This window comes from Lacerta agilis, chromosome 8 (assembly GCF_009819535.1).
Source record: "Lacerta agilis isolate rLacAgi1 chromosome 8, rLacAgi1.pri, whole genome shotgun sequence".
Lineage (NCBI taxonomy): Eukaryota > Metazoa > Chordata > Lepidosauria > Squamata > Lacertidae > Lacerta > Lacerta agilis.
In genome coordinates, this window is record NC_046319.1 from 25342581 (window position 1) to 25370468 (window position 27888).

The window sequence follows — 27888 nt, forward strand, 5'->3', positions numbered from 1 at the left end:
ACCCTTTCCAACTCTAGCATTCTGTGGTTCTCAGCATGTGCCAACCTGAGCTCCAGCCCAAAGGGGGGTTTTATGCCACAGTTAATTCTGCAAGGTTTGACAGCCACACCTTGTGGCTCTTTGCAGCACCAGCCTAACCCAGCTTCTGCCTCTGCATTGCTCCATGTCTGCTAGCCAAAAAAAGAAGGGGGGGAATACTATAGAAGGGTGAACAATGAGGCTCCCCAATGTGCCCTGTAAGCAGCCATTTGGTGTGCAGCAAATTTCCACTTTCTCCTTCCTTGGCATGGCTGTTTCCCAGAGGTCAGGCAGAAAGAGAGAGAGAGAAAGGCAATTTGTGGCATAGACAACCAGGCTTATTAGCATAGAGGGAACAGAAAACCTTTTATTTCCCGCCTGCTGAAGGAGGCCCAGGAAGAAGAAAAGCTGGGAGAGGAATGGAGGGAGAGAAGAACAAGCAAAGGCTGTCTCTCTCCCCCCCCCCTCGCTCCCCGCCCTGCCCACTTGAAATGCCAGGCACAGGGTGGCAGCAGCAGCAGTGTTGGGGAAAGGGAACAGTAGTTCAGAAGCAGAAGGGCTTTGACCCCTTCCCTGCTGGACCTTCCAGCAGAACAAAGCCCATGGTCCCTTTTTGCTTCTGGCCAAGGCAGGAGTAGCGCCAGGGCCCAAGTGAGGGAGGGGCATGCGGCACCAGAATTTGCTGGCAAACATTTCCATTGCTACATTTATTCTAAGCCAGGGGGAGCCAACGTGGCACTTTCCAGACCTCTCTGGACTCCAATTCCTAGCATCCAGTGGGGGCTGGTGACGCCTAGACCTGGCTGGGCACCTGGGTAGATCCTAAGAGGTAACATGGGTATGGCCTAGGAGGTGGTTCCTTTTGAGATCCCCATCCACTTCCCTTGCAAATGAACGGCAGACACTTCAGCAGTCCAGTTGTGCAAATGCTTAGCACCTGTCCAGCCTCAGTTTGGAAAGAGGTCCATGATGCTGCCACACTTCCTTCTCTGCCATCCCATTAAAAACCGCCATAATTAAACTAAGAAGAAGTTCTGGAACACATTGTGAAATGTAGAACGATGGCCTATAAATGTTCAACTGAAAGACGCTTTGAGAACACCCAAAGAATGACTTACTGTATATTCTGGCGTCTAAGACTACTTTTTAATCCAAGAAAATCTTCCCAAAAGTCGGGGGTCGTCTTATACGCCGGGTGGAGAATCTGTGGTCGAGTATATCTCAAACTCATTTAACTGGAAAAGTTGGGGGTCGTCTTATATGCCCAGTCGTCTTATACGCCGGAAACCACAGTACCAAAATTTGAAGACAACAGTGTGTGGACGCTGGCAAAAAAAAAAAAAACAATGTTGCAGAAGGCAGCAAACACACCTTATGGCTGTGTGTGGACACCCCGCTCACAGGGAGAAGCTCCTTGCACTTCTCCTCTGCCCAGGAGGGGAAAGAGGGCAAAGCCACATCTTGGTTCTCGGTGAAATGTGGTTATGTTCAAGGAGGTTGGATACAGGAAGGGATCTGAGGAAGCAGGGGCTGAACAGGAAAAGAAATTGCCTTGCATTGTATTGCAGGTTGTGGAGAGGATATTTTCTGAGGCCTTTTGTGGGTGCCATAGGAGATACTGGTATTGGAGTCGGGTTCAAATATTTGCTCACCCATGAATTCTCTGGTCATGCTCCTTCTGCCACCCCCCAAGACTGATACCTGTACATTACTCTGCACCCCGAGTCATGTGCAGAAGGCATGGAGAATATAACTTTATCACTAGCTCTAGTGTTTGACTGGCTTGCTTTTGGTCTCACATCATTCTTCCTTCCATAATCTGCTTGGCTTCCCTGATGCAAAACTACCCAATGTTGTTTGAGTGAGGGGGTTACATACTGCCACCCACAACCTGCAATCCAAGTCAGACGTTGGCCGAGGCAAGGGGCGGGTGCCCTGTGGACGGCCAGGTCTCCTGGGAGGAAGAGGAGGAGCCCCTGGTGAGGTGGCCACTGCCCCAAGGCCCCCACAGCTTCTGCAAGTGGAAACCAAACGCTGCAAAACAGAAGGACACAGACACACAAATACATACACGCTTACCAAGCAAGTTAAAATAAACGGAAAATTTATTTCTGCACCACATGCCAGCTCCTGAGATAGCGAGCGAGGCTCCTTACTGAACCGGAAGCTGGAAATGGCATCGAGCCCTGAGATTCCATCCTCGGGGCTATGGCTGCCTCAAAATCGCTTGGCACTGATCTCTGGGACAGACAGCAGGAGTGGCAGAGACTCTGTGCAGGTGGCTCAATGTGTATAAGAGACACCATGTATACGGGAGGAACAGTTGAGGGTTAAGAAGAAACATAGTTGCTGGAGAGAATTCGTATATTCAAATGAATAAATGCTAGTTGGGATGCCTTTTTGGGGTGGTGGGGGCGAAGAAATGGTTCTTGATGACCTCACATTTTTGTGCGGAGGCTCCCCTTGTAGCTCAGGGGCAAGCAGGTGTCTTCCTGCCATCAGGACTTTGCTGTAATGCAGAAACAGCCGCACCGGAAGAAGACCCTGCACATCACTAGTCACTGCACAACACATGGAAGATGGCAGCGCCAGATCTCTGCAGGACTTGACTCTTCACACCTTTTTGCAGTATCTGGGCTCAGGCCTTGAAGGCTGAGGGGTGGGGTGACTCTCAGGGGAGAGATTTAGATTTATAGTCTTCACCCATCAGGGCCGGTTTTGTGGATCAAAGGCTTCTGTGTTTCCCTCTTTTCTAGGGAGGCAGCATTGCTACATGAGTGCTTTTTCCAAAGCCCAACCTTCGCAGAAGAGAAGGAAATGCTCTGCTTCACAGAGGGAGGTGCTTTTATGGAGCAACACAGAGGGGAGAGGGGGCAGAAGGCAAGGGAAACAAGAAGTGGGGTGTGTGAGAAGCCTAAGAGAAGCCTCTCCCACTCCCTTCACTGCCCAGCTGCAACACAACAGCCCTGCGGTGTTGCCAACCTCCGGTAGTTGTTGCCACCACCCTCCCACATACTGCGGCAGCCGAGAGGGGAGGGGACCGAGGATGCACCAAATCAGTTACTTTTAAAGAGGCCATTCCTATAACCAGCTGCACAAAAGGCAGAACTGCATGCAGGCAAAAGGTTTTCACATCCCTGGATTGCCATCTTTTGATGCTCTCCCCACTCCTACCAGGCAAGACTTTTTTCTTCTTCTTCCTTCCTTTGTCCTATCTAGTGGAATGGGTGTGTGCCTTTCTTTTTCAAGTCAAAGTCTGGCTGTGTGTTTAAGGTACTGTGCTTCCTTCAAGAAGCGTGTGTGTTCCATCAGACCATCAGAAGAGCCCAATGGCCCATCTTATTCAGCGTCACAGAGGCCAGCAGGATTCGAGCACAGACCCTCTCTCCCTCCTGAGATTTCCCGCAACTGGTATTAAGAAGCATTGCTGCCTCCAACTCTGCAGGCACAGCATAGCCATCCTGGCTAGCAGTCCCCGTTAGCCTTGTTCTGCCATGAATGTGCCTAGTCCTCTTTTAAATCCATCTAAGCTGGTGACGTCTGCTTGCAGTTTCCACTGGAAGCGAGGGAGGGAGAGAAGGAATGTTGATGTGTGGGACAGAAATAGCTGGGTGGAATCAGAAGAGAGCTGAAGACATTGAGCCACACACAGGACATGCCAGCGGTTTTTCAGCTGGCCAGAAGGCGCCCTTGGTGGGTGGGTGGGTGGGTGGGTCAAGGGGAGGTCCCGCTTTTATGTGCAAACTCTGTTTGGTCACAAGGAAGAAGCGGAGGAGAAAGCCAAGGCTGAGCAAGAGCAAAATTCACAGCCAATGTTTCCTGCCATTTGCCTACCTGCAGAAACCAGGAAGGTTAGGCCCGAACCCAAGTCCTTTGACATGTTTACATTCTGCATGTGCTAGAATGCGCTGTTGCAGCCTTCCAACTCCAGGATAGGAACCATGTGGCCCTCCAGAGGCTCTTGGACTCCCAACCGTCAGAGATAATGAGAGCTGGCAGTGCTTTTTTTCAGGGGAAACTCACAGAAACCCAGTTCTGGCACCTTTCAGGTGGGTTCTGGCACCTCTCCATTGCCATTCTAAGAGAAGAGGAGAGGTGTTCATGGTGATATCCGGCACCTCTTTTTCTAGGAGAATAGCACTGGGGATTGAACAAGGTCAGAAGGGCCACAGGTTCCCATTGTCTTACGCATTTATTTGTTTGAAAACTTAAGGAGTTTGTTGCCTGCTCAGCTAACTAAGGCCTACATCGTAACAATTCATCTCTTTCATTTAACTTACAAGAACAAACAATCTGAAAAGTTTGAAAAAACAGATGCCAGGGTTATCCATGGTCACATGAAAACTTAACATAGCCTCTTCACATTCTACATATAAATTCTTCTCCCACTTGAATCTGCTGAGATGAAGCAAAGCTTTGCCGTAGCTGCCGGTGCACTTGGCTGCTCTAGAGCAAGAGAAAAAATCCTCGTTCCGGGGAACAAGAGGAAAAATGATCATCAGCCTGTGCCCAATCTAAAACTGAAAGGCAATGAAAAACTGCAAGCATTTGAAGTGAATCACTGCCAGCAGGGGGACGGTGGCATTTTTGCTGTTCAAATATAACCCTAGAGGGACTCTTCAGTCCTCTTCAGATCTATTTTGTTTGTAATAAGAAAATGTATAGACCAGGTATCTTCAACGTTTTCAGACCCAGAACCCACTTTGGAGCTAAACATGTATTTGGGGACCCATTTCTTAATATTTGACCATATATTTGTATGCAACGTTCTGAGGCTTGACAACAGTAGGCTATAGGAACAGTATCTTTGGGAGAGCAACAGGACTGCCAAAGCCTCTGACACGTATCTGAGCACATGCAGAGCTCCATTATACTCTGGAACTCCATGCCTATTGACACGAGGCAGGAGCTTTCACAGTAGCCTACTGTACGTTTTTTTGGCACCTGCTGAATTTTTTTTTGTTTAGGTAAGCCGGTCCAGGCATGTAGAATGTTGATGCACGTTTTTAGTTTATTGCCGATTTATTTATTTATTGAATTTTTGAAAGGGTAGTTTTTACTGATAATTTTAATGTTTTATTTTTATTGTAAACTGCTTTGAGGTTTTTTACAACCAAGTGGTACATAAATTTTATGAAGTAAAAAAACAAAACAAATAAATAGAACATGCCATAGATAGAAAGCAGGCATGTATTCCTGATGGCACACAGGGCTCAACCACACTGTCCGGTGATTTGTAGGCAGGGGTCTGAGAAGTTTTTCCTTTGTCCCACAGCTTTCCCCAGTAAAACCTATGGTTTATTGCTGAATGGGAATGAGCATCAAGTGGGTTTTCTGGGGCTTGACTTAGTTCTGATTCAGCGGTTAAATCATGGGTTTTCCCAAGGAAAGCAGTGGGACGAAAGAAAAACCTCTCAGACCCCAGCCTAGAAACCAAACAGAAGAAATTGTGGGACAAAGGGAAGTGTGGATAATCCCAGAGTCTCTCGCTGTATAAAGATTGCCCTCCTTTCATAGCCAGCTGTGTATGTTTTCTGTCAGGAAATGGTGGTCCTAAAGCAGGGGTCAGCAAACTTTTCCAGCAGGGGGCCGGTCCACAGTCCCTCAGACCTTGTGGGGGGGCTGGACTATATTTTGAAAAAAAAAATGAACAGATTCCTGTGCCCCACAAATAACCCAGAGATGCATTTTAAATAAAAGCACACATTTTTAAAAAATAATCTTTATTTCAAAATATTTTAAAAGAATACATTCACACACAAATATACAACAAAGAAAAATGCAAATCATACAATACAAACACAATCACAAAAAAGATAACCAATAACCCCCCCAAAAACAATAAAAAATAAATGAAAATGAAAAATAAAAACAATGACTCCCCGTCATTTGTATATCGTTTCCCTCTATGTTTTAACATTTCTTACTTTTCCTCACCATACAATACCACCATCTAGCAAAGGCATCCTGCCCTACACTGCTGCAAGTGCATGAAACACGCCGGATGGATCAGTCCCAGGCTGAGAACGAATCACATTCCGCTCTTATTCTGGTGAACAACTGGAATCAGAGGAAAAGAACAGGGGGAGACAGTGCCCCCAAAACCAACTTTGGACAGTTTTTTGCACGTGGAACTGCCAACGCCACTTGGGTACCTGACAGAGCCGTCTCATCCATTGGGGCTGGTGGCGCGGCGCGCCAGGGCGCAATGGCCTGGAGGGCGCCTCCGTCCTCCAGCCCCGCTGGCAGCGCCTGCCGGCAGCGCCCTCTGACTCCCGGCAAGGGAACTGGCCGGCCACGCCACGCCCTCTGGCTGCCCAGCAGAGCACAGGAGCACAGCTCTGCGCGCCCTTCCAGCGCTTCCGGGACGGGAGGCGAGGGCGGCCGGCTCGCGCTCCCGCGCTCAGCCAGGTGGCGCGGCGCAGCCGGCCGCCCACCCGATGGAGCAAAAGCTGCCCAGCCGCGCCACCCGGCTGCGCCGCGCCACCCGGCTGCGCCGCGCCACCCGGCTGCGCCGCGCCATCCGGATGCGCGCGGGAACGCGAGCCGGCCGCCCTCGCCTCCCGTCCCGGAAGCGCTGGAAGGGCGCGCAGAGCCCCGCGCCGCTCCAGCGCCACGCCCCTCATCCCCCGCTCGCCCACCCCCCTCCCAAGGGGCGGCAAGCGCGGGAGGGAGGCGGCGGAGAGGCGGCATGGCAGGGGCGCCGGAGGGATAGCCGCGCCAGGGCGGCAGATCCCCTTAAGACGGCTCTGGTACCTGATACAGTATCCGCCCATATCAACAGCCTGGGAGGCTTATGCTAGAAATTCTGCTTTCTCCTGCTTTATTCAAACAGGGCAAGGACGCCCTCTGGTGAGCATGATGCACCTCAGTAGTGCTCTGAAAACCAAGGGACCATTTGGGATGCTCTCGTGGACCTGCCCTACCTTTGCACAACACACAATAGGAATCACACAGAACTGTAGAGTTGGAAGGGACCAGCAGCCATCCTGCCCATAGCTGTCAAGTCTCCCTTTTCTGCGGGAAACTCCCTTATTCCAAGGCATTTCCCGCTGCTATCCCTGATTGTTTATATCCCTTAAATTTCCCTTATTTCAAAGGGAATATTCCTCTCCCCAGGCACGTCTCTACCCTGTGGCGCCATTGGCACGAGGAACAAGGGCCGGGCGGCAAGCTGAGTGTCTGGGAAGGAGAGTTAGAGTCCGGGGAGAGCAGAGCTTCTCCCTCTCTGCAATCCTAGAGCACCGCTGAGGGAGGAGGAGGAGCCGGAGGAGAGTCCACCACCCACCCACCTCCCCGCCCGCACAGCTGGAGGACCATGCTAGGGAAAGAGGCCACACTTCCCAAACTTCCTGCCCCACGTTCCTCAACATCTGGCTGCCAAGCGCGTGCCAAGTGTGAGGAGCAAGGAGAGAGCCGCGTCAGAGACCCTTAAAAGTTCTGGATCTGAAAGCGAGCTATCGTGCAGTGCAGGAGAAAAACACCGAGAGGTGGGCTCCGTGGGTTGCCCGTGAAGCCGCCTGGACCTTTAACTCCCACCCCACCCCACCCGCGCACGCCTCTTTCTCACTCCATTTGTGCTGCGGAGCTGTTGTGGAAAATGCCTATGTGGTTGTGTTGACTGGTGTGCAAAGGAGGGGCGCAGAAGCTAAAGGTATCTGTCTATATGGCCTTTCCAAAGGCCAGGTTGTGCAGTCAGCTGGGGCCTGTAAAAAGCCAGGCCGGGAGCCACCTTAAGTTGAGGCTGCATAGGCCTTGTGGTGCATGTGATTCAGATTCTATTCAGTTGAACCTCTGGTTACAAAGTTGACTTTTTTTTTTTAGCAATGCCCCCCTAGTGAGCCTTCTTTTGTTCACTTCTTTTTATTTCGAGGCAGTGCACACCTATGTTTGTGGAACTGCAAACCTTTCCAGTCATGTGTTACTCCATGTGATCCCTTATTTTCAAGTCCGAAACTTGACAGCTATGCTCCTGCCCCTGTGCACTCGCAAAATCTTCTCTGGGAGGTCTCTCAACCCTGCAGAGCTGATTTGGAGGGTGCAGAGGAGAGGAGGAGAAAGATCCACTCAGATATGTAGCCTTCCTATATTGGCAGGAGACGCAGTGGGAACAGTCTCCACCCGCGACGTCTTGCTTTACACCCCGCGCTCAGGGTCCGCCCTGCCCACAATGGCGGCCTCCTCGCCGCCTTCAGCCCTTTCCCAGGGAACCACGTGACTGCGGTTTCAGAGCCGTTGCATCAGCCCTCGCGCCTCGCCAGCGCCGCGCTTCGTGACGTTGACGGGCAGCCGCATTGAGCAACCGCAGCCTGGCTATTGAGCCTCATTGGCCGACGGGGTGGGCGGGGTTAAGGGAGGGGGGAAAACCCGGCAGCAGGTTTGGGTGTGCAGTGGAAGAGCGTCGCTCCGGCTTCGCGTGGAAAGGTTGACTGGAGAGCGGCAGGAAAGGTACGGAGGCTTTTGGGCTGGAAGGGGGGCTGAAGAAGGAGAGGGCGCTGGCTCGGTCCTGAGGGGTCTTTCTCATCCTTCTCCACTTTTTGGAAGGCCGCGCTGCCCGCCGCCAGCTGCGTCTCCTGGGGCTGTCTGAGGGCCACAGCCGCGGGGGATTCTGGGAGTCTGGTTCATGGTTCTGGCGTGGGGTGACAGCCCTGAGTTGAGGCACAGCTGCCTGGCCCCTGGGACGGGGTCTCTGACTTCATTCATTCTGTGGTGTCAGGGTGGAGGGGGTGGGGTGTATATACACACCCCAGAGAGAGAGAGAGAGAGAGAAATTATGCATTTGTCTGGTTTTTGCTAACTGACCCTCCAGATTTCTTTTTTTAGACTACAATTTCCATCAGCCCCAGCACCTGGTTGGCAAAGGCAGCCTTTGCCAAACAGGCAAAAAGTCACCAGGGCATTGCCTCTGACACCCCTACCCTTTGGCAAGCTGTCCCCCTTCCCTTCTCCTGCCAACACAGCAAGGAGAGTCTAGCTGCACTTGTGCACCTGGTCAGATCTCTAGGGAGGCAGTGGGACGTCAGGATCCACCTTGCTGCTTGATGTACCAATGGAGGCAACTAGGTTGCCGAGTTTTGACATGGTGGTGCCGCTGTTAGATGTTGATGCAGGGCACCTGGTCATCTGTATTCACCCGGTAAATTAAGGTTTTTTTATTCTGGTATCTGTCTTGTGGTCCACTGTGGTTGGGGTCATTTGTTTGCCCTGCGTAAGCTCTTGTCTCTCTTATTTTCCTTCAAGGATTGCCTGTAAGAATTGGAAGTAGGGTAGTAGTTTCCCTCACAGAGATAGGGCAGTGCTAATGTGCTTCTGTAGAAGGATTTTATGGGTGAGTTTTGTTCATGCCTGGTTGTAGTATTGGAAGGAATTTTCCTACTCTGTAGTATGATTTAGCTGATAAGCCTGGCTAGGAATTCACCTTCCCCTCCAAGCGCAGGCCTTTATGTCAGTTCTGCAGGCACCTTGTGGGTGGTTCTGAGATAACCTGGAGAGGTGCTTAGCTTTGCTTGCATTTGTCAGATTGCAGCAGAGATCAAGGGTGAGATCTGTTTTCTCTGTCCTTCTTCCAGATAGCTATTCCCTTCCCCATAGCTGCTGTGCTTTTTGCTGGCCCTCATGCTACACAGAAGTCAGATGTGTGGTGGCAGCATTATGAATGTGGCAAAAGGGCGCAAGGAGCAGCCAGGGGTGTCTGGGTAGAAGGGGCTGCCTTACCAAGGCCTTGTAGCTGCCATAGGCCAATTGCTGTTTTTTGTTCTCTGGGCTGGAGAACTGCTCTCCCATAGTGGTTTTTACAAAGAAAATAGGGAATGGACAATACGTTTATGTTTGCACTATACGTTTAAAGTGATGTCTTATCACTTTCAACAGTCATGGCTTCCCCCCGAATGATCCTGGGAGCTGTAGTTCGTTAAGGGTGTTGAGAGATCTTAGACCACATTCCCTTCACAGAACTACATTTCCCAGAGTTCTCTGGGAAGAGGGGCTGATTGTTAAACTACTCCAGTGATTGTTGTGAGGGGAAGATGGATCAAGCGACTCTTAGCACCCTTAACAAACTGCAGTTACCTTTGGGAGAAGTCATGTGTTGTTAATATGAGACTATTTTAAATGTATACTGCAGATGAGGCCTAGGTAAATTCATAAGCAGCACTGCCTGAGGCTGGACTAAGCTGTCCCGGTGTGATGTGAGGGCTTTTAGTTGACCTTAGAGATTAACATGGGGAAAACCTCCCCTCTTTCAGTGTAGCTGGTGACTGATGGCCAGGCTGCCTTGACTTGTGTCAGGTTTGCACCCTCAAGCCAGAAGCCATTGGAGGATGTCCTTGGTTGAAACTGCTGAGATCTGAATTCTAACTTGAGCTGCTCCAGCTGGTGTTTTATACCGTATAGGATTTTCAGCATTGCCTTGAAGTGCTTTATTTCTCTCCCTGCCCCCTTTTTTTGTTCTCCCCAGTGTGAGTGGTGATCCCAAGATGGAGGTGACGTTAACAGCCAGTGAGATCCGCCAACGGTTCATCAACTTCTTTGTGGAGAACCAGCATACCTATGTGCATTCCTCAGCCACCATCCCCATGGATGACCCGACTCTGCTCTTTGCCAACGCTGGCATGAATCAGGTCAGACACGACAAACATTTGCAGAATTACGAATGGTTTGGAGAAAGTTTCCTCCCCTATCTTAAAGGTAAAGGGACCCCTGACTGTTAGGTCCAGTCGACTCTGAGGTTGTGGTGCTCATCTTGCTTTACTGGCTAAGGGAACCAGCGTACAGCTTCTGGGTCATGTGGCCAGCATGACTATGCCGCTTCTGGCAAACCAGAGCAGCGCACGGAAACGCCGTTTACCTTCCCGCCGGAGCGGAACCTATTTATCTACTTGCACTTTACATGCTTTCAAACTGCTAGGTTGGCAGGAGCAGGGACCGAGCAATGGGAGCTCACCCCGTCGCGGGGATTCGAACCGCCGACCTTCTGATCAGCAAGCCCTAGGCTCAGTAGTTTAGACCACAGTGCCACCCGCGTCCCCTGTCTTAGGTAAAGGTAAAAGACCCATGGACAGTTAAGTCAAATTAGTCCAGTCAAACTAGACTATGGGGTGCAGGCAGAGGGAACCAACATTTGTCCGCAGGCAGCCTTTCCGAGACATGTAGCCGGCAGGACTTCTGGCGCAATGGGACACTGTGAAGATTGCCAGAGCACACAGTAACGCCATTTACTTCCCTGCTGCAGCGTTACCTATTTATCTACTCTCGCTGGTATGCTTTCAAACTGCTACGTTGGTAGGAGCTGGGACACAGCAATGTGAGTGCAGTCCGTCACACAGATTCGAACCGCCAACCTTCCAGTCGGCAAGCTCAGGAGGCTCAGTGGTTTAGACCACAATGCCACCCGATCCCTCTTATATGCCTAGGACAAGGGGGGTCGACCAATGGCACTGATCAACTGTAGGTATGACGCAGACAAAAATGCCATTTGATCTCTTATGTCCCTGTTGGCATGTTTGCCTCTTCTGCCTAGAGGCCGAGCTGAAGGCAGTCGTCTTCTTCCTTCTTTCCCAGTTCAAGCCCATCTTCCTCAACACAATCGACCCCTCTCACCCCATGGCGAAGCTGACCCGAGCGGCCAACACTCAGAAGTGCATCCGGGCTGGCGGGAAGCACAATGACCTGGACGACGTTGGCAAGGACGTCTACCACCACACCTTCTTTGAGATGCTGGGCTCCTGGTCTTTTGGAGATTATTTCAAGGTGAGGGCATTGCCGGTGGCCTTTGCCTGTACAAACGCAGGTAACCAGCTGGTAAAATGCTTGGCAAATGCGCATATTTTAAAATTAAAGCCATTCATGCTCCTGCTGCTGCTGCTGCTAGCAGATCATACATCTAGAGGTTGAAATATTTGTTATGGCAGAATTAGGAAAGGTTTGGAAACAGTTGGAGTAGCAGAGGGCAAAGAAAAAGGTGGGGCCTTAATGAGTGGGTGGTGGCCAGTGAGAGGAAGAAGGTAAGAGTTGGGGGTAGACAGGGAACTGCAGTGCATAGATGCTGCCCTTCCAGTGGCCTCCTTCCCCTTAGAAATCCTGACCAGCTCACCCTACCCACCCTCAGTCTCCTGCACAGCAAATGCAAGTTATTCTCTCTGTTGTGATCAATATCTGGGCTGTATTACTTCAGGATCTAGGTGTAGGCTTACATACATGATTGAATACTTCCACGTAAAGGGGGGAAAACAATCCTTGTGCGTAGAAAACTAGCACATCAGGAGGAACACTAGGCTAACAACTTGCCCCTTTAATAGAGAATATTTTCAGTGGAGGAATGTTGCCATGTGTGTCGCCAACCTACAATCAGAAGTGGTGCCCGAAACCTGCTTGCTGGTTTCCTACAAGCAGCTGATTGGCCACTATAAGAACAGGAGCATCGCTGATTCAGTGTTCTGGCTGGCAGTGGCTGCTGTAGAATTTAAGGCTCATATCTGAAACTCATCAAAGAAGTTAGTACTGGTATGTCATTCTCCATGTCAAGACCTTCCCAGCCCTGTTTTCTTCTTCCACTCAGGAGCTGGCTTGCAAGTTTGCCCTGGACCTGCTCACCAAAGAGTTTGGCATCCCCATTGAGAGGCTGTATGTCACATACTTTGGTGGGAATGAAGCTGCTGGTCTGCAACCAGACTTGGATTGCAAGCAAATCTGGCTGGATCTAGGGTGAGTTTGGGACATCCAAAGGATACAGGAAGAGCTGCCTTTGTGTGCCTTGAAGACTGGGAATTGCACTCGCCACCCACTCCCTGAATGGCAAGAGAAGGGGCCATCAGGATGACCCCAGGATTTCTTTGGTGTCTTCCACAAAAAAACAAAGGAGACAAGGAAAATGCATTGGGGCTCAAGCAGAAATCCAGAAATCCTATTTTATAAAATGCCTTTTGATGTCTCCAAGCGTTGCCATGAGCTGAATTTCAAGGGCAACCAATATGATACAGGGTTTGGAAAATGAGCCTTATGAGGAATGGTTGAGGGAGCTGGGTATGTTTAGCCTGAAGACGAGGAGGCTGAGAAGTGACATGAGAGCCATCTTCAAATATTTAAAAGGCTGTCACTTAGAAGATGGAGCAAGCTGGCTTTCTGTTACTCTACAAGGTTGCGGGGGGGGGGGGGAGAGAACCGAGCCAGTGGAATCAAATCAAAGGTTAAGAATAACTTTCTGACAGTAAGAGCTGTTCAACTGATTGGATGGCTATCTATCAGGGATTTTTTTAGCTGAGATACCTGCATTGCAGGGACTTGGACCAGATGACCCTTGGGTCCGCTTCCAATTCGACAGTTCCATGCGTCTATGCTTCTCTCTTCTAATCAATGGCTATGTTTGGACTTCATGCTTAACTTTGATTGAGCAAGGTTGCGAATGAGCCTAATCTTTCCCCATGTGGCCTGGAGGAGGAGTTTGGAAGCTTTCAACTTCACTTCAGATTAGCTGCAGCTTGGCATGTTGTCTGGACCTACATGGGTTAATCTTAACTCTGGTTAGTTTAAACAAGGCAACTTCAGAAACCATATTTTAAACTAATAGTTAAGATTAACCATAGTTTTTAAGGTTCAGACACAACAAACTGTGGTCAATCAAAAGTGGGTTTTTTCCCTTCCTGACGGAGGAGCGGGGGCATGAGTCTGGGAGAAGGCTAGGCTTGTTTGCATCTTGCTAAGCCATAGTTTAGTGTGGCCTCCACATGCAGCCAGAGTTGTAGGTTCATTAACGTGATGAAGCTGACGGTGATACTTTTTCAGATGATGTTACCTGGGCAAGTCACAGTGTTCAAATGGCTCGTATGTTGCTTGTTCAAGGAATCTGTCACTTGTGGAATTCCTTCTTTGCAGTTTGGCGGAGAGTAAGATTCTTCCAGGCAGCATGAAGGATAACTTCTGGGAAATGGGAGACACGGGGCCATGTGGACCTTGCAGCGAGATGCACTACGACCGAATCGGAGACCGGGATGCTGCCCATCTCGTCAATCAAGATGATCCCAACGTGCTGGAGATCTGGAACCTGGTGTTCATACAGTACAACAGGTACTGCCAGAATTGTTTTCCTTTCCTATAGCACGGTGGCAGTGCAGTAGCAGAGCAGGTGCTTTTCATACAAAAGGTCCCAGGTTCAATCCTTGGCATTACCAGGTGGGGTTGCAAACAAACAAACAAAAAAACCCAGAGAACCACTGCCAGTCACCAGAAACAAGATGAGCTTGATGGACCTGCGGTCTGACTCTGTTCAAGGCAGTTTCCTCTTTCCCTTTGATGCCTTTCACCTGTGGTGTGTTACCTTTCCCCCTGTTTTGCAGGTAATGCTGGACTCCACATCCAGTGAGGAAACTTTCCTGTCTTCACGGATTTAGGTGTTGAGCATAGTGGCCTGGATCATGGCTATTTATTCCTCACCCTTCATTCCTAAGAATTGTGTCCTGGTCTTTGCAGCAATACAGCAGATGCTAGGGACAGATCCTAAAATTATACATAAATATTATCTCAGAAAACAGTCTCTCCTCATTCAGTACAGTAGGACAACCATATACTGGTTGGTTGGTTGGTTGGTTGGTTGGTTGGTTGTGTGAGGGAGGGTTCTGTGTTGCTTTTTTCTGCATAGGCTGTGACAGGAAGCTTTGAAACCAGAGAAGCTCCCATTTGTTCTCTACTTTTTGTTATTTAATTGATTGTGGACCTCTTCATCCAAACCAGGAAAACTATGATGAGCAGCTTTAGAACAAGCCTGGATACGAAGATGTGGTTTGAGCTTGGGTTGATCTCCAGGTTTGTTCCAGAGCTGTTAAGAGTAAATTCCTGGTTTGGGTGAAATGGGAAACTGTCGTCAGGGGAGATGCTTGGATCCATTTCCATGCTTGAGCGAATGGAGTGAGAGTGCAGGCAAAAGGCTCATTCACATCTCTGCTTATTAAGCTTAGACATGTGAGCATCTGAACTAGCCCTCTGTTTGCATTATTCTGTGTGAATCATGGAGCGTTTTTCTTCTCTCTCCTGTACCAGAGAGGCTGATGGGACCCTGAAACCTCTTCCCAAGAAGAGCATTGACACGGGCATGGGTCTGGAGAGGTTGGTGTCGGTGCTTCAGAACAAAATGTCCAACTACGACACAGATCTCTTCATGCCCTACTTTGAAGCTATCCAGAAGGTACCTGCCCAGATGTGCTGTGAGCAAATCTGTCAGTATGTGGATTCTCTCTAAATGGAATGTCTCTCGCTGCCCTGAGGTCCTCCTGGCTCAGGGACATAACAACATTCACCTCCCTCCCATTTTCTTATCTGCCTCCTGGTAGCTTTCCTCTGTTCTCATGTGTGGCTGACTGACCTTTGCTGCTACTGCTACTGCAGCATCGGGTCTTTGCAGCTAGAGCAGTGAGGACGGGTAGAAGGAACTGCAGCACTAAACCTGCTTCCCTCCAGATGTTGTTGGACTCCCAAGTCCCATCAGCCATTTCAGGGTCCTTTCAGTGCCGGGCAAACATCTTTTTTAATACGCACAGATCTTCTAAAATGTATACTAATACCTCAATTTCTCCAGTTCCTGGTGGCATTATATTGTATGTTTTAGCTCTGCAACTGAAGTGGGGAGCTGGATCTGGCTGGTGGGCTGGAGCCTTACCTCCCCTGCCCCCAAACTTGACAGGTGGGCAGGGTCAGTCACCTGGCATCACAGTGGCAGCAGGTGACAGGAGGCATTCAGCTGAACAGTGGGGCCTGCAAACCCATCCATGTCTTTACCTGTCTTCATTTGATGCCAGGTCTCAGGTGGGTGGGTGTGGCTTGGCCGAAGCAGCCTCATGGGCCAACTCTAGCCTTGTGGGTTAGAGATCTCCCACTGCTGCTCAGAGAGGATGGTTTTGTAGCTCTCTGTGAGATGATATGATTGTGGCTGCATTTGTCTTAATCTCTGCCCTCATATTGGTGGTTTGGGGTTTCTTAAAAAGAATTTTTATGCTGCTATTTGACATGGGGTTCTGTCAGACGTGTAATTTTAATTTCATTGCCCATTGCCCAGAGAAGCTTGATTATGAGGTGACTAACGGTCAGAGGGTCTTAGAAGAAAAACCTGTAATGCCTGTAATCTCCAAGACCTGCTCTGATTCCTTAACCATTTCATTTCTCTCCCATCTCTTGGATGTCACCTACATGCCTTCTTCCTTGTAGGGCACTGGCTGCAGGCCCTACACCGGGCATGTCGGGGAGGAGGATGCTGATGGCATAGACATGGCCTATCGTGTCCTGGCTGACCACGCCCGAACCATCACAGTGGCCCTTTCAGATGGTGGAAGGCCTGATAACACTGGCCGGGGGTGAGAGAGTGGGCTGTGTGGAGCTTTGTGGCGAGGGGCTGGGTAAGAAAGGATGTAGCATCCATGACTAAGCTGATTAGGGTTGAAAGTCACAATCAGGACCAACCCTGCCAATTGGGTAAACTGCCTTGAGTGGCCAATGCGGGAGGCGGCAGCCCTCCGTTTCCGCATCTTCAGCCCCCAGCCACTCCCTTCTTTTGTCACATTGTCTGACCTGGGGCACCTAATCTGGGTTGTTGTCTTGTGGGAATGGGGTTACCCTGATATGGGTTGGTTGTTTGAAGATGACAAAAAGACATGTTAGGAGCCCTTGGTCTTGTCAGGAAGGACTGTGTTCTAGTTTATGTGTGGATTCACATTGTGTTTTTCAAACTTGGGTCCCCTGGCTGTTGTTGGACTACAACTCCCATCATCCCTAGCTAGCAGGACCAGTGGCGCCTTCTGTCAGGAGTTTGGGTGTAACCTTCGACGCCTCTCTTTCCATGGAGGCGCAGGTTGCAGCCACAGCAAAGGTGGCATTTTTCCATCTCCGCCGTATTAAGCAGTTGGCCCCCTACCTCTCTCGCCCTGACCTGGCCACAGTGATCCATGCGACGGTCACCTCCAGACTTGATTATTGTAACTCACTCTACGCGGGGCTGCCCCTGAAGCTGAACCAGAAACTCCAGCGGGTGCAGAATGCCGCGGCGAGGCTCCTTACTGGGTCTTTGCCGCGGGACCACATTCATCCAGTGCTCTACCAGCTGCGCTGGCCCCCGGTGGAGTACAGGGTCAAGTTTAAGGTGCTGGTTTTGACCTTTAAAGCTCTATGCGGCTTAGGACCCTCGTACCTAAGGGACCGCCTCTCCTGATATGTCCCGTGTAGGACCTTAAGGTCCTCAAATAATAATCTTTTGGAGGTCCTGAGCAACAAAGATGCTAGGTTGGCCTCAACTAGGGCCAGGGCCTTCTCAGTAGTGGCACCGACTTGGTGGAACAGTCATCACAAGAGACCAGGGCCCTGCGGGATTTGGCATCTTTCCGCAGGGCCTGCAAGACGGAGCTGTTCCACCTGGCCTTTGGGTTGGTTTCTGTTTGATAGTTATGCTTCATTCTTTTATTGGTGGGCTATTTGAAAATGAGACTGCAGTTTTAATTTTGAATTTTTAAATTTGTATTTTTAATCTGTATTTTAAATTGATTGTTTTTATGTTTTGCTGTGATTTTAATTAGTGTTAGCCGCCCTGAGCCCGGTTTTTGGCTGGGAAGGGCGGGGTATAAATAAAAATTTATTATTATTATTATTATTATTATTATTATTATTATTATTGGAGTTGTGGTCCTACAACAGCTGGGACCCAGGTTTGAGAAACAAGGGTTAGAGGCCCAGAAAGAGTGGGAAGAGTCCTTTGTGCTGAGAATAGTTGGGGGTCCCTGAAGTGTTTTCCAGAGTGTAGGGCGCCACTAAGACCAGCCTCTGCCTTCTGCTCCCCTTGCATAGGTATGTTCTGAGGCGCATCCTCCGACGTGCTGTGCGCTATGCCCACGAGAAACTCAACGCCCCCAAGGGATTCTTTGCCAGCCTGGTGGATGTGGTGGTGCAGTCCCTGGTAAATCTGTAGTCCTGTCCCCTTTCCTTTGCTCTTGAAGCTTCCAGGTTTTGGGAGGGAGGGAGAGAAGCAGGGAACTGCTTTTGCTTAGCTAACAGCTCCTGTTCCTCTCAGGGCAATGCCTTCCCTGAGCTGAAAAAAGACCCTGAGATGGTGAAAGACATCATCAACGAAGAGGAGGTGCAGTTCCTGAAGACACTCAACAGAGGGCGCCGCATCCTCGACAGGAAGATTCAGAGCTTGGGAGACGGCAAGACTATTCCTGGTATGGCCCAAGGCCAGCAACCCCTGCGTGGAAATGGCTTTGATGCGAGGAAGTGAGCCAAGCCACCTGCTGCTTGGGAAATTCAACTCATTGACTGGGTGGGGCTGGAGGAGAATACCCGTTTCTCACTGCAAGCATTGTGATGAATTGAGCCTTAAGTAGAAGGTGGTGGTTTGAAGGAGGGGGAGAAACAGGTCCCGCTTACAGTGCAGAGCTGGACCAGGCCACAAGAGGACAACACTCCTTTCCCTCGGGGGCCAAGTGAAGGCAAGGCTTTGCCTGTTTCCCCCAGCCCTGTGTGTTTGCATGGAGCAGGTTAACGGGAGAGAATCATTCCCCTCTTTCTCTGGAACGCAGAAATTTGGAGAGAGGAGACAGTGGCTGCTTCTCCCGCTCTTTGTTCCTTTCCTTATCCAAACCTCTTCCCGAGCGAAACAAGTTCCTTGCTCGAGTTGCCCTGGTCTGCCTGAAGGCTCCAGGAGTTGGCAGGGAAGAGAAATGGGTGCTTGGCCAGGAAGGCAGGGCAGCTGTGTGGCTTGCTAGTAATGAGACCTGCAGAAACGCCACAAGAGGGAGCATGAGCTGATCAGAAGCTGCGCTGCAGGTTTAACTCTTCTGTGATCCCCTTCCTCCTCCTCCAGGAGACACTGCGTGGCTGCTCTACGACACCTACGGTTTCCCTGTGGATCTGACCGGCCTCATTGCGGAAGAGAAAGGCTTGAAGGTGGACATGGAGGGTTTTGAGGAGGAGAGGAAGTCTGCCCAGGTAAGGTTTGGCCATCTCCATCTCTGAGCACAGTGTATGTATTGACGCAGATAAACATCATACGTAGACAGCTAGAGGCAGAAGCAGAGCCGGGCAGGCATCGGTCCACTCAGTTGCATCGGGTTTTGGTTGTCCAGTTGGCCCTTTGATTTCTTAGTCGCTCCACACAAGGCACTTCTATTCCTGCCATTACCACCTTCTACTGCAGCTTGCATTGGTCAACTTTGCACAGGAAAGGGTGGGTGACAGCAGGATTTGTAGCATGCGATTCATATCCTCAAAAGCCAGGAATTGGAAGGGTGGCAGGACATTGCTTGGATAAAAAGGCTGTGAGAGATCTTGGCCTGGGACCTTGAGGAAGGCAGCTGCCTGCCAAGGTAGGCAGCTTTGGGCTCAGTTAGCCTTCCCAGACTGTGTGCCCTCCAGATCCTCGTTATTCCTGACCACTGCCCATGCTGGCTGGGGCTGATGGGTATTGGTGTTGAATAACATCTGGAGGCCCACAGGTTGCCCGTACCTGAGGTGGTTGCTTTTATGCCAAGGGCTTCTTGGCCTGCTTTTCACTCTCGATTTGGTTACATTCCCAGCTCAAGTCTCAGGGCAAGGGAGGTGGCGATGAAGATCTCATCATGCTGGACATCTACGCCATTGAAGAACTCCGGTCCAGGGGCTTGGAGGCCACAGATGACTCTCTGAAATACAACTACACATCGGACCGCAGTGGTAGTTATGGTGGGTTCTAAGTAGCTCCCTCTCATCCAGCACATTGTTTTCTTGATGCGTTGGAACATGTCAGAAGGAACTCGCTTGTCAATACTTTTTATACCTAAAACCCATTAATAATTGAGGAACGTGAACCAAAAATCTTGATGTGGAAACGATAGATTTTTTTTGTTATTAATTTTTTTGTGGGTAAGTTGACATTAGGAGAATTTAGTTCAGAAATTTCTTTGTTTAATTTTGTGACTGTTTATAAGGGGAAGGGTAATAGTACAGGCAAGAGGCTCTTGCTTTGCTAACTCCCACTTTTCTTTTCTGATGTGCAGAGTTCAGTATTGTGGTGGCCACTGTCAAAGCCCTCCGCCGGGAGAAGGCCTTTGTGGAGGAGGTGTCCACGGGCCAAGAGTGCGGGGTTGTCTTGGACCACACCTGCTTCTACGCTGAGCAGGGCGGGCAGACGTATGACGAAGGCTACCTTGTCAAGGAGGATGAAGGCAGTGAGGATGTACGTTGGGCTCGCCAGTCTGCTTGGGAGCCTTGGGGCTTGGAGTCTCGTGGTGGGAAGGGCTTTTGAAATTTGTGGCATATTGCCTTATTTTGCCCCAGAATAGTGGTGGAGGATCGCAGTGCGATCCAGAATCCAGCACTCAAACCTTCCCCATATCTGTGTCCCTTGTTAAACCTGCCTGGTCTGGAAAGTCTTTGTCAGTTGTTTGAGATGGAGAGGGTGGTGACCATGCAGAGATCCATCTGTGTGTCAGCACCTCATGTGTTGAATGCACTCCAAGCATGTGAGGTCGCCAACGCAGTCCTCTAGACGCCGAGGCAAGAGCATCTTCACCAGGATTTCTGGTGCTTATAAGTGCAGCTTCTGCTCTTTCCCCTTTTGAAAACCATGTCCTGCTCTTTGGTTAATTGTTGCTTCATATGCTGTTTGTTTGGTTGATTGTTGCTCTCGTTTTTGCATTTGCTTTCGTTTTCTTTTACGCTTTTGTAAGCTTGGTAAGTTTTCACATGATTTTTAAAAAAATGTCACTGATGTTTTTTACTTTCTAAGTCGGGTTGTAGACTTGTGGTGGAGAAGCAGCATGATCATAAGCATTTAAAATCCAGTGCATCTCTGCTGGTGGTGCTTGGTGGGAAGAAAGAGCCGCCCTGGCCTTGGGCTCCCATTCCTGCCTTTGCCAATCGTTGTCTCTTGTGTGCATTTGGTTTTTTCAGAGGACAGAGTTCACGGTGAAGAACGTCCAAGTGCGCGGAGGTTACGTGTTGCACGTGGGCACCGTCTATGGGAGCCTGAAGGTGGGAGATACTGTGCGGTTGTACGTTGATGAGGTGAGTGGCTTGTGCATTTGACATTGAAGGCGTTTTGGACTAAAATCCCACCCTTTCTATGCATTCAGTCATTCATTATATTCTTATTGCTTCTTACATGCTGAGTTTTATTGTGTTCCAAATTGTGGTGCAATAAAATAAAATATAAGAAGCAAGAAAAATTATCCTGGATATTGAATGCAGATATTGAGTGGGCCACCTCCCATCTTCTTCCACAAATCCACAACCCTCAGTGAAGCTGGTGGGTAGGCCACAACCTGGTCCCCGCTGCTTTTAGCCACTATTGGGAGGGGGGGAAACGACCTCCTCTTTCCTCCTCCCTTCTCTGCTCACCTTTGTCTCTTCCTCCCCCCACAGCCCAGGCGGCGGCCCATCATGAGCAACCACACAGCCACCCACATCCTCAACTTTGCCTTACGTGCTGTGCTGGGGGAGGCCGACCAGCGAGGCTCCTTGGTGGCTCCAGACAGGCTACGCTTTGATTTCACGGCCAAGGGAGCCATGTCCACCCAGGAAATCAAGAAGGCAGAAGAAATTGCGAATCAGATGATTCAGGAAGCCAAGGTAGGAGGCCAACTTGGTATGGCTGGTGCATGCGTGTTCGTCTCTCTCATGGGTGGCAAACCTTGGGCCCAGGGACAAAATGCAACCTCTTGGCCTCCCTAGCTGGCCTTTGGGCCCCTCTTGGGGTGTCTTCACCTGGCTGGAATGGTTCTCCGTGACCAAGACTCCTGCTTCCCTGGGTGGAGAGGAGCATGTGTAGAAACCAGCCTCCTGCATGGAGGTAAAATTTGTGTTCACTGCACTGCCCATTTTTTTCCTCTGGCCCCACCCACTGCTGCCTTGTGGCCTCTGGAAGATTGCTAGAAGGCAATGCAGCCCTTTGGGTGAAAAAGGTTCCCCACCGCTGTTTTGAGGATGCTGAGAACTTCCAGGTCCTGTTCTTAGAGCCTCCAAATCTTTGACAAGAGACCACAATGACAGACATTTCCAAAGAATGCTCCTTCTTTGAGCCAGAAACCCACTGGAATCCCACTTGTGGCATGGGCTTTTCCATTCCCTTTTCTGCAACAGAACGAATGCCTGTATAATAAAATACGGCATTTATCTTCTGATTTTTCCAATTATATTATCGCATCGATCCTTACAGCAATCCTATGAGGTGTAACAGTATTATCCCCACATGCTTCATTTACTCTTCCTCTGCTTTTTACCTGTGCATATCTTTGTTTTAGACCAGCCTGCGGTCTGATCCAGCAAGATTCCTCCTGTGCTCTTGCTTGTCCTTAACTTCTGTTAACTTATGTGGTCTGTTCCCCAGGTCGTGTATGCCAAAGACTGTCCCCTGGCAGCTGCCAAAGCCATCCAGGGCCTCCGTGCAGTGTTTGACGAGACGTACCCTGACCCCGTGCGTGTGGTCTCGATTGGCATCCCCATCGAGGATATGCTGGCTGACCCCTCCAGCGGTGCGGGTGCCCTGACTTCGGTCGAGTTCTGTGGGGGAACGTAAGTCCGGCAGGAGGGCTTGAGGGTTCCAGATCCATAGCAAGAGAGCTGCCCTGCCAAATGGTGGACCCATAGGAATGCCTGTTGCTTGTTCTCCTTGCCACTACACACAGCAAAGGGTGGGCCGAAGGGGGTCTTGGCCTGTACCCAAAGCTCAGGCTGCCTCGCTCCTTCCCAGAAGAAAATCCCCATATCTTTTCCCCTCTCTCTGAAGTCAAGCTCCCTCAGTTGCCTACTCAGGAGATGCTTGTAAATGTCCGTGTCATTTCTCAGCCGCTGATATTTTCACAGGCACTTGCATAATTCTGCTCATGCTGGTCACTTTGTCATTGTGTCCGAGGAAGCAATTGCCAAGGGCGTCCGGCGCATAGTTGCTGTCACCAGAGGAGAAGCACAGAAGGTGAGCAGGGGGTGGGCAGTGCAGTGGGCAAGGATCGAGCTGTGGGTGATGGGGAAATAAAATCTGGGGGACCTGCAGGCCTGGACACCCAAGTATGGCTGTGCTGTGCAGCCTTCTCTGTCTGGCCTTGAGAACACTCCACAGGGCACACACCACAGTGACCCTGCTACGCTTGTGGGAGAGTAAAAGCCACCATTGCTTTCCAACGCCACCTCAAAATCCTGAACCCCCCTTCTCTTTCCAAGGCGCTGAGGAAAGTGGACATCCTTAAAAGGCTACTCTCTGACCTAGAAGACAAGGTGAAGGTCCAGACCGCCCCCAACAAAGAAGTCCAGCGCGAGATCGCAGACCTTGGCGAGGTACAAGAGCTGGGGGAGGGGAGAGGCGGGTTCAGCCCCTTTCCCCCAAATAGTCAGTGGGGTCACTTGAGCACTGCTAACAGGATGCTGGACTAGAAAGGCCACTGGCCCATTCCAGTTAGGCTCTCCTTTTGTTCTTAAATGTGGAAGGCATCTGGACCTGCACCGAACATGCTGGGAACACAACAGATTATTTGTCCTTTGTGAAACGTGGGCTGTGGCTTCAGTGCCGCTTTCTGGTTGCAGGTGTTGGCCACCTCCGTCATTCCCCAGTGGCAGAAAGATGAACTCCGAGAGGCCCTCAAAACCCTGAAGAAGGTGATGGACGACCTCGACCGTGCCTGCAAAGCAGACATCCAGAAACGAGTGAGTTCTCCCATCACACTGTTATAGGCAAAGGGGGTGGAAATGGGTAGAAATTGCAGTGTTCAGGAAAGGGGGGTGCCTTCACTCAGATTGTTTTAAAAGGGAAATGTGGCTGCTCCTATCTGTTGTGTGACTTTAGTCTCCAGCCACTGCTTAAGCCCACCTGCAGCTTCTCCTCCCTCTCTCTGGAGGGAAGAGCCTGGACCACTAGAGCAGACTGTGAGACCCACCCACCCATCTCTCACCTGCTGTGTAGTCCAAACGCAGATCTTTTTGCCAGATTTCAGTTGCTGCCAGCCACTCTTTGAGTGTTCGCCTTGGCCAAAGAGCAATGCGTGCATTTCCTCACACCTGCATCCTTATGCCTGACACGCTGCTTGTGTATTTCTGTTCTCTGCAGCACAAAAGAAGCATCTCTTTGCACTTGAGAGGAGCTTTCACTTTCTCCCCCCCCCCATCACCAGTGTTTCTGAGCCTGACAGGCAGCCTGATCTTTCTTTGTTCCTTCAGGTTCTGGACAAGACGAAGCAGCTCATCGAAGCTCACCCCAACCAGCCACTGATCATTCTGGAAATGGAGAGTGGTGCTTCTGCAAAGGTATCCCCCAAATCCTTTCTCGTTGCCCTTTGCACAGGGGGCGGCAGTGCATTGGGCAAGGAGGGAGCCTGCACAACTTGCTCTTGCCGCAAGCAAGTTGCTCCTATCAAACTACTGGGAATTGCAAATTGCCCAAAGATCTGAGAATTGGGTGTGACTGCATAGCACGTGCCCTCTGTAACCACACCTGTGTCTTTCTGCAGGCGCTTAACGAATCTCTGAAGCTGTTGAAGACTCATTCACCTCAGACAGCAGCCATGCTTTTCACTGTGGATAATGAAGCTGGCAAGATCACCTGTTTATGCCAGGTCCCACAGGTAGGCCTGCAGTGGGTTGGGGATGGGAGTGGGGAATTCAGCACTCTTGGGGTACCAACTTGACCAGGCAGAAGGTGGTATTCATCTAAGCTTTACTCAGAGTAGCTCCACTGAAATTAACATGCTAAACTTGGTCATGTTCATTAATTTCAATGGATGTATTTGGGTAGCTGGAGGAATAGGCTCTGCTTCAACTGTGAGGCGCCTCCAATCCCAGCCACTTTCCCCTGAGGCCTTCAGAGGAGAAATAGAAAGGTTCCTCACCTCTGGTCTCAACATTCTTGGTCCTTGGAGGGTGTTAAATACAGAAGCTTTCCTACTCCTGTAGAATCTGGCCTCTCATCTGTAAGCTTTGTAGTAAGGAGTGTTCACCAACCAGAAAATTCAGTTTGGACTCCAAGTTGGCACTTCAGAAGACAGCTTACCTCGATCCAAAGCACTTTGGAAGTTAGCAGATTTGGTACCAATGTGAGGCAGATTGCATTTGGGGTGCGGGGAATCCCACTTGCTATTTGGGAAGTCAAGGAAGGCCGTAACTTGGCAGAATTGGATGAAATTTGCAGGCGTATTTGCCCCTTCTGAGAGAAGTTGATTGGGGGGATAGTGGGGGCAATTGAAAGCAAGTCCCTTTCCTTCCTCAAAGCCTTGGCGTTGGAGAGTCCCCAACTGTTCCCTTATGAGACTTGGTTTCTAGACCCCTCGTTATCCTGGTTCACCCTTATCTGGACACGCTGTCTAGTTGTTCAGTTCTGGGGGCTACATAAGAATGACACCCTCCATGCACAGCCTGAGCATCACAGGATCTTGTATATTCTTGACAGCTCTCAGAACCAAGAGGTGCAGAACTCTAATGCAGGCTGTCTCTGTTCTTTTTCAGGAGGTCGTTGGCAAAGGGCTCAAGGCCAGCGAATGGGTGCAACAGGTGTCTGGGCTGATGGACGGCAGGGGGGGTGGGAAAGACCTCTCTGCCCAGGCCACAGGCAAGAACACCGACTGCCTGGAAGAAGCCCTGAAGCTAGCAACAGACTTTGCCAAGCTCAAGCTGGGTGAGCTGAAGAACTGATCCCCAGCCTGTGGGGCAAACTCAAAAAGGGAGCTGTCTGCTTGGCCAATAGGTTAGGAGTTCTACATTAGCGTTATGTCTGTGGAGACAAAGACTGCACATTGTTGTCCTTCTAAATTCAGCCTCTCAGGCACTAACCAAGCAAGGTGGCCCTGTAAGGTGATGACTTGATCACAGGACACCAGAGCCCATGACTGCACAAGTTCTGATCTTGTATCGCCGTGATACTGAGCTGCCTCAAGGGGCTTGCTGCCAACTGAGTGTTCTTTTTTTGCACACAACCATTGGGACACATACATGCTTCCTAACATTCTAAAGTTTAATTCTGCAGTGCTGCTCCTGTTGCACCATTTGAAGGGGGCTCTGCACAGCCACCTCCGTCCATGCTCAAGCACTTGAAGCATTTGCTGTAATGTGAGCATGTGCAGGGGGTGAGCAATCAAGGCTGCTATAATCTCTTTCATTGTAACTGGGAAACCCTTGCTTCGGTTCATAGTGTTAACCTCTGTTGTAGCAAAGTCTTACCTAGGCAGTGTTGCCCTGGAATGAGGACTTCTGATCAGAATAGGTTCAGTGCTGAATAAATGAACAGATGTGTGTTTAAGTGAATTCGTTGCTATGGAACCAAAGAATGGTTACGCTAAACCATGGTTTAGTGTGAAGAGCGTAAGCAGGAACATGCCTTAGCCAGCCTCACACTCAGGTGCTCACCCCACCCCTTCTTCTCACATGGTTGCTGCTTGCTTCAGAAGCTGGCTTGGGGAAGGCAACCCCTTATTGTTGCCAATTGCAGTTACTGGTTTGGATGACATGGTAGGCTGTGGTTAACCAAAAGGGGTAGTGGAGACCTGCAAATTCCTTCTCAGTTGTTTCAGAGGGATACTTGAGCCAGTAGCTCACTTGAGCCCAAGCAAAATGGGGCTTGGGCCATCCTGCCCCTCTTCTCCTGGCTTATATCTTGCTTTCAGAGAACCTCAGCTCACCATTATGTGCAAAATGCAGGTTGTGGGTCACAGCAAACAGTGGTTTGTTGCTAAAGAAGCCAACTTGTGAGCTTAATTATTGTTTGTCGTAATTTACAATTCCCCCTTCATATATAACGCTAAGCCAATATCTTTTCTGAAAGCAAACTTTAATGGAGCAAAGATCACCTGGCCATGGGAGTAGGATGGGGTTCTGAGTGCCAGGTTTTATTTGGCCTTATGGAAGCCAGATGGATGAATTCCATCCTGGCATTAATCATTTCCAGCCTTGTTGACATGGCAAGAACAAATCCTCAGTGGCACAGCATATTACAGAGGGATAATAAATTTTGGAAATAGTTGATACATCCACACACACAGGAGCAGCAGGCCTACAGTGTAAAATTACTGTTTTCTCGCTAGAAAAAAGGCCAAACATTCTATGGTAGCAGCTGGGATGTAGGGACAGCTTGGCCATTCCAAAGCAAAAGAGCTCCAAAATGGGATTGCCATTCACCTGTGCATTTACTAACAGAATGTGGCAGAGGGCATAACTTCATAAAATAGTGCAGTGTGCTCATCTCATTGATGTGGGCCAGAAGAGGAGAGCAGTGTGGTTGTTGGGGCAGTGGGTGACTCAGCCCAAGCAGTTTGGGGACTTAGACCAAGACAGTGAGGTCAGCTGTGCCCACTTGCTCATGGGCTTCTGTGGTGGCAATACCTTTGTCTGTCCCGGGTAAAGCTGCACAGAGTGGTGCTCTGGTACTTGCGATGTCATTTACATCTTGGAGGCTGAAATGCAGGTTGGTGGCTTCTAGTCCAGAGCATAAGTGAGGGCTCAGCCCAGATTGGAGGCTCCCCACCCACCTCCTCCCTCTTCCCTGAAGAAAAGCAGAAAAAGCATAGCTGTACCTTGCTTTAAGCCTATAAATGTATGCAACAAGCTTTAATTCCCTAATAGTGAGCGAGGCTGCTGAGCGCCAACAAATGGAGGCCAAAGCAGCCCCCTGTGAAAGAACCTAGGAAGCTTAAAAACAGGCTGTTAAAAGACTTAAAACAGATTTATTACTTGTATAAAAAAGGAGTCCCACTTCTAAGATGCGCCTTTGTAAGCAGCGATACACAGAGGGGAGAGCTGTCGGAAATGCTAGGAACTCTGGAAATCCCGAGTTTGTTGCTGTAAAAACTGACTGTTGCCAGTTGGAGAGAGAGGGCACCGTGTGGGCAACACCCCAAAACCAAGGCGCACGCAGCTTCCAACCCATCAGAAACTCCAGGAGCCCTGAAT

The 27888-nt window shown here is 50.0% G+C and overlaps 1 protein-coding gene across 1 annotated transcript; it reads left to right on the forward strand.

Moving 5' to 3' along the window:
* The first annotated feature begins 8358 nt into the window (after positions 1–8358).
* AARS1 (alanyl-tRNA synthetase 1) lies at positions 8359–26242 on the forward strand. Its single transcript, XM_033156614.1, has 21 exons — positions 8359–8466; positions 10475–10637; positions 11578–11766; positions 12575–12720; positions 13888–14079; positions 15049–15193; positions 16210–16355; positions 17836–17944; positions 18059–18209; positions 18851–18975; positions 19563–19707; positions 20022–20200; positions 20917–21030; positions 21388–21594; positions 22352–22536; positions 22828–22936; positions 23182–23295; positions 23542–23661; positions 24172–24258; positions 24462–24575; positions 25453–26242. The coding sequence occupies exons 2-21, from the start codon at positions 10494–10496 to the stop codon at positions 25636–25638; spliced, it is 2907 nt and encodes a 968-aa protein (XP_033012505.1). The 5' UTR covers positions 8359–8466; positions 10475–10493; the 3' UTR covers positions 25639–26242.
* The last annotated feature ends 1646 nt before the right edge of the window (positions 26243–27888 follow it).

Excerpts from the sequence above, each read along its gene's own strand:
- AARS1 (XM_033156614.1), top strand. The coding sequence starts at position 10,494 with ATGGAGGTGACGTTAACAGCCAGTGAGATCCGCCAACGGTTCATCAAC. Across the intron at positions 18,976-19,562 it reads AGGAGAGGAAGTCTGCCCAG|CTCAAGTCTCAGGGCAAGGG; the intron begins GTAAGGTTTGGC and ends TTACATTCCCAG. Across the intron at positions 24,259-24,461 it reads AGAGTGGTGCTTCTGCAAAG|GCGCTTAACGAATCTCTGAA; the intron begins GTATCCCCCAAA and ends GTCTTTCTGCAG.